Source organism: Orycteropus afer, unplaced genomic scaffold (assembly GCF_000298275.1).
Source record: "Orycteropus afer afer isolate SDZICR_OR568_19922 unplaced genomic scaffold, OryAfe1.0 scaffold00541, whole genome shotgun sequence".
In the NCBI taxonomy this organism is placed as follows: Eukaryota; Metazoa; Chordata; class Mammalia; order Tubulidentata; family Orycteropodidae; genus Orycteropus; species Orycteropus afer.
The window spans coordinates 1,616,138-1,621,278 of NW_006922128.1; the positions used below are offsets into that span (position 1 = coordinate 1,616,138).

Genomic DNA, 5,141 nt, shown 5'->3' on the forward strand with positions numbered 1-5,141 from the left:
GAGGTGGAGCTCACTCGGTAGCTGTAGGTTTGGTTTAGGAAAATGTGAATATTTTTCTGCAGCAAAGACTGATGCAAACATGGATTTTAAAAAGGTTTCCTGAGAACAGGGTCAGGTTACGAGGTAAGGTCCGTGGGGTGCAAACAAGGATGACGCCTCTCTTCCACAAGAACAACGTGCTGCCTCAAGGTGGAAGCTGGGGATGGCCAGGGCCCGCTTTCGGCTGAGACCTGCCCCCAGCAGGGGACAGCTGCTACGCCAGGGCCTGCTCTTGCAGGGGTGATGTGGGGTGTCTTTTTTCCCCAGGGAAGAAAGCAACAGAAACAGACATCTTTGCTGTGTGCTGCCTGACCACTGGAGGCAGGCTGCATGGACCCTGTGCTAGAACTGCCACCCAAACCCAGGAAGATCCCTCACGCCGGAAACGCGGCCCGGTAAGAGAGCAGTGATGCACCTGCACTGGGCGACTGGGCCCGTGATGGTGACGACGCACCCGCCTTCACCGGCACTCTCATGCAGGACGTCTATGCCTGCTGTGAGGACAGTTCCCATGCCCACCCATGTTCCTCGGGGGCCCCTTGTATGAGGCTTCTGTGAATCTTGGGGGCCAGAGTTGGCTCACCCACCCCGGTGCCTCTGCCTTGGCAGAAGGCCAAAGCACAGCAAGCATTAAAGGAACAGTGAAAACACCCCATGGGAAGCCATTTCAAGACAGCCTCTCCTCGCTAAATTAAAATTTTTGACCGGTAGTTTGTCTGTTGGAAGAATAAAATGTAAAGCCCACTAAACGACTTACTAGCAAGCTAACGGTGGGCGAAGTGATGAGAACAAACCCTCCCGCCCCCAGCAGGCCCCTCCTGGCCGCTGCCGCTAGAGGCCAGTACACACACAGCCCCCACGCCCTGGACGCACACTTTGGAGCCCAGCGTGGTCTTGGCCGTCTGGATGAGGGGTTCTGTGTTTGCCACGTCCACAAGGACGCTGTCGCTGATCTGGTCCAGGTGCTCAATGGCAATGCGGGCGGCCTGCTCGTAGCCGTCGGCGATCCTCATGGGGTGGATGCCCCGGTCCAGCAGCTGCTCCGCCTCCTCCAGCAGGGCCCCGGCCAGCACTGCAAAGAGCCAGCAAGGGACACTTCACTTCAACGGAAACCAACACGAGCCACACTGCTGGCCTGGGCACAGGAGGGCTCCCGACACCTTAGACAAGCGTCTCCAAAACCCATGGGCCGAGCGAGTGTCGAGAGGTACCCCAGCAGCAAAGCCTGCCATCCGCTCCTGAGCGGCCCGGCCCTGAACGCCCCGTGGGGCTCAGCTCCCATCTGCACACAGGGTTGCCCTGAGTCAGAACCGACTGGACGGCAGCCAGCACCTACACCGACAGAGGCCCGACTCTCGGTCAAGGAAAGAATGTACCGCACACAGAGGCGGCTGTGGTGCGGACGGTCAGCCTGCAGCTGGCAGCACGAGGCTGGTCCCACCCGGGCCAGCGCAGAAGCAGCAGACCCGGTGACCCTTCCGTGAACATCGCAGCTGAGAACGCCTGGGGAGCAGCTGTGCTCTGTCACACACAGGGTCTCCTAGGCCACGGGGGAACGACAAGCAAAGCATGAAAAGGACAGAAAAGCACGTGCTTGTTTCGGAGGCCCAGACCTCTCTCGTGACCTTCACCCTAACAGTGTTGAGTGCCCTCCACCATGTGGCAACCCAAGCATCAGCGCAGAACGGCCTCGTGGGTTTTTTGGCTGTCAATGTAAGCCAGGCCTTTTCTTCCACATTATGGCCAGTGGGCTTGAACCACCAACCTCTAGGCCAACAGATTGGCATGACTGTTTGTGCCAAGAAGGAACCTTACCCTGCTAAGAGGATTTCCCCACCAACAGCCACCCCGTCCCTCATCTCAGAGCCACCAAGGTGGGGGTCATATGCGTCTTCTACATGGTGGCACCCACAGCACAGATACAACAGAGACCCCTAAGTCTGTGGAATAAATGAACTCAAACTTCGTCTGCAGACAAGGGAAACTGTTATCTCTGTAAGTCCCCAGATTTTTATCTTGAAACCTGTCAAACCTTCGAAACGCCAACAGTAAAACGAACACCAGCTCTAGCGCTGTCAGAGGCTGTCGCCTTGGCCGATTCCACTTGCTTCAACTTTCTCCACACGCTCCACCTGCAATCTGGGGATTAGTTTCCACACACTCTCCCTGCCATGTGAGGATTAGTTGCAGAAATCATGACAGGTCACCCCCAAACATTTTTCACTCCTACTCCTAAACACAAAGGCATTCTCCCAACAGGCACGTGGCCATCACGCTCGAGAAGACAGTACTGTTATGTAAGGGACTCTCATAACCAGATCCCCCCTTGTCCCCACTGTCCTTACAGCCTCTCACACCGCCCAGCATCCAAGCCAGTGTCACCTATCACAGCTCGTGGTCACTTCCCTTTAATCCGGAATGGTCCCTATCCCAGCCACTTATCTTCCAACATATCCCTCAACCTGGATCCGTCTCATGTCTCGTGATTCAGTTCAGGGAAACTCTTGGCAGGGGCGTTACCCTAGATTTTAAAGCGCGCCTCAGCGTAACCAAAGGTGATCTCGTCTTTTCGTACCGACCACTCCTGTGGTTCCGTCTCCAATCTCGTCATCCTGTGACTTGGAGAGCTCCACCATCAGCTTGGCAATCTGGTGGTCGACATCCATCATGGTCAGAATGGTGGCCCCATCGTTAGTGACTGTCACGTCACCATCTTTGTCTACCATCATCTTGTCAAGCCCTGAAAACCAATGGTTAGTGTGCCTTTAGGGAAGGCAAAGAAAAAAAGGCAACACCTCTCAAGAGCTAGCAAAAGCTGAGATCTGACTCAGTTCCTACTTAAGGCGTTTTCTGTAGGCAAACACTTGACTATGCATCAAGGGATAGCTCCAAGAAGGTGCTTCTCAGGCCAGTTACTATATATTACAAATGACCAAAATGTCCAACAACACTGAAGTGGCAAAAAAACCACAAGGCATCACTAAATGTAGCATATTAGGCACCAAAGGTGGTGGCTGTGTCTGGATGCCCATGAAGTGATGATAACCATAAAGACGTTATGATTCTAACTGCAGAGGCCATGCTAGAGTGGCAGGGCAGCCCCAACTTCCTGCAGTGGGGGCACCGCCTCTCTATCAAAACTGCCAAGTGCCAGGACCTTACCGTTTGGTCCAAGCGATGTTCTCATCGTGTTGGCCACAGCCTTTGCTGCCATTATGTGTGACTAAGAGAAACAAACAGGAAAACTTAGTTACACTTAACTTCAACACCTGACGGTTATAAAAAATCAGGACATAATTTCTGTTCTCTAGAAGCATCTACATTTAAGCAACAACCCAACCCAACTCACTGCTGCCTAGTGGAGCCCAACTCAGTTTCCTCTACTGCCATCTTTACAGGGCAGAGGGCCAAGTCTTTTTTCCCAGGGAGCAATAGGCGGGTTTGAACCATCGGCCTTTTGGTTAGCAGCTGTGTACTCAGTATCACACCCCCAGAACGCCCTCTTAACCCAAACCCAGAGCCACTGCCATTGAGTCTGACTCACAGCGACCCTGTAGGACAGAGTAGAACTGCCCCATCTTTCTCCTGTGCAGGAGCTGATGGATTTGAACCACTAACCTTTTGGTTAACAGCTAGATACTTTAACCACTGCACCACCAAAGTTCCCTTCCAGGGCAGCCAAAACAAAAAACCAAACTCACTGTCGTCAAGTTGGATCCGACTCACAGCGACCCCTCCTTGAGTTTCTGAGGCAGTATCACTATGGAAGTAGACTGCCCAACCTTCCTTCTGAAGAGTGGCTGGTGAGTTTGAACTGCCAGCCTTCTGGTTAGCAGTCAAATGCCTTAGGCACTATGCCACCAGGGCTCCCCAACAGGTCCAAATTGAAGTGTAAGAATGACATTCATAGCTACTAGTGCCAGGAGACTACTCTTATGGAGAAATGGAAGCCAGCCTCTGTGTTCTCATTAGCTGTGGACAGTGGGGTTCTCCCATCAGCACCCACTTCACTGGCAAGGACATGACAGCCCCCAGAAAGCCCTTTCAAGACCACTGCATCTGGAAGGGTCCCACCTAAACACATACCTCTGTCACTGGTGGTTTACAGCACACCTGTTTTTCCTTCAAATGGCGGAGCCAACCCAGAACTCCTGCTGGTCAGTTTTCACCTGGCTTACGAAGGAGTTCCCAGATACATTAAGATATACACCGCCAGGACACTGGGCTCTCAACCTTTCACTTCCCTACCTGCCTGAAAAATTTTGCAGTACCTGAGATTCCAGTAACTTGAGATCAAACATACGATCCCTCCGTCCCCCGAAGTGTCTGAATTGGGGGTTAAGGAGTTGCACAGCTACTAGAATCAGTTACATGGCATTCTTCCCTCACATCTAGTTACCAAACTGAGCAACAGACATAATTTTACTCAGAGGGAAAAGGAGGCAGGGAATTTGGCAAACAGGATGATGACAACAGACAGCGCATCCAGGCAAAGGTGCCCTCGTGGTGCAGTGCTTAAAGCGCTCGATCGCTAATCAAAACGGCACTCTGAACCCACCAGCTGCTCTGCAGGAAAAAAGTGGCAGCCTGTGCCAATAAAGTCTGACAGCCTTGGAATCCCTCTGGGGCAGTTCCACTCTGTCCTCTAGGGGCGCTGTGGGTCAGCACGGACTCCAGGCAGTGGGTGTGGTTTGCACTTTGCTTCAGTGAAGATTGACAGCCTTGGAGACCCTGCGGGCAGTTCCACTCTGTCCTCTGGGCGCCCTGTGGGTCAGAATGGACTCCAGGCACTGGGTGTGGTTTGTGCTTTGCTTCTGTGAAGACTGACAGCCTTGGAGACCCTGTGGGCAGTTCCACTCTGTCCTCTAGAGGCCTGTGAGTCGGAATGGACTCCGATGCAGCGGGTTTGGTTTTGCTGCACTGAACATGTTTCTCTCCCTTCTCCCACTTGTTTCCCCGAGAAGATTCCACACTCCAGACTCCCAGACTCAGTTACATCATGACAATCAGGACTGTGTGCTGGCTCGGGTACTGAATCCACTTTCACTGGTTGAGTTACATCCCCTTAAGCAAACCCACCAGCCACTCCTGGAAAGGAAGGC

The 5,141-nt window shown here is 53.1% G+C and overlaps 1 protein-coding gene across 1 annotated transcript in view; it reads right to left on the reverse strand.

The window, feature by feature from the left end:
• CCT5 (chaperonin containing TCP1 subunit 5) overlaps nt 1–5,141 on the reverse strand; it is an 11,350-nt gene that overhangs the window by 5,054 nt on the left and 1,155 nt on the right. Inside the window, exons 2-4 of the mRNA XM_007955800.1 lie at nt 3,202–3,262; nt 2,615–2,779; nt 913–1,111 (exon numbers count right to left, since the gene is read on the reverse strand). Coding sequence (XP_007953991.1) covers nt 913–1,111; nt 2,615–2,779; nt 3,202–3,262 — 425 coding nt within the window. The remainder of the gene's footprint in view (nt 1–912; nt 1,112–2,614; nt 2,780–3,201; nt 3,263–5,141) is intronic.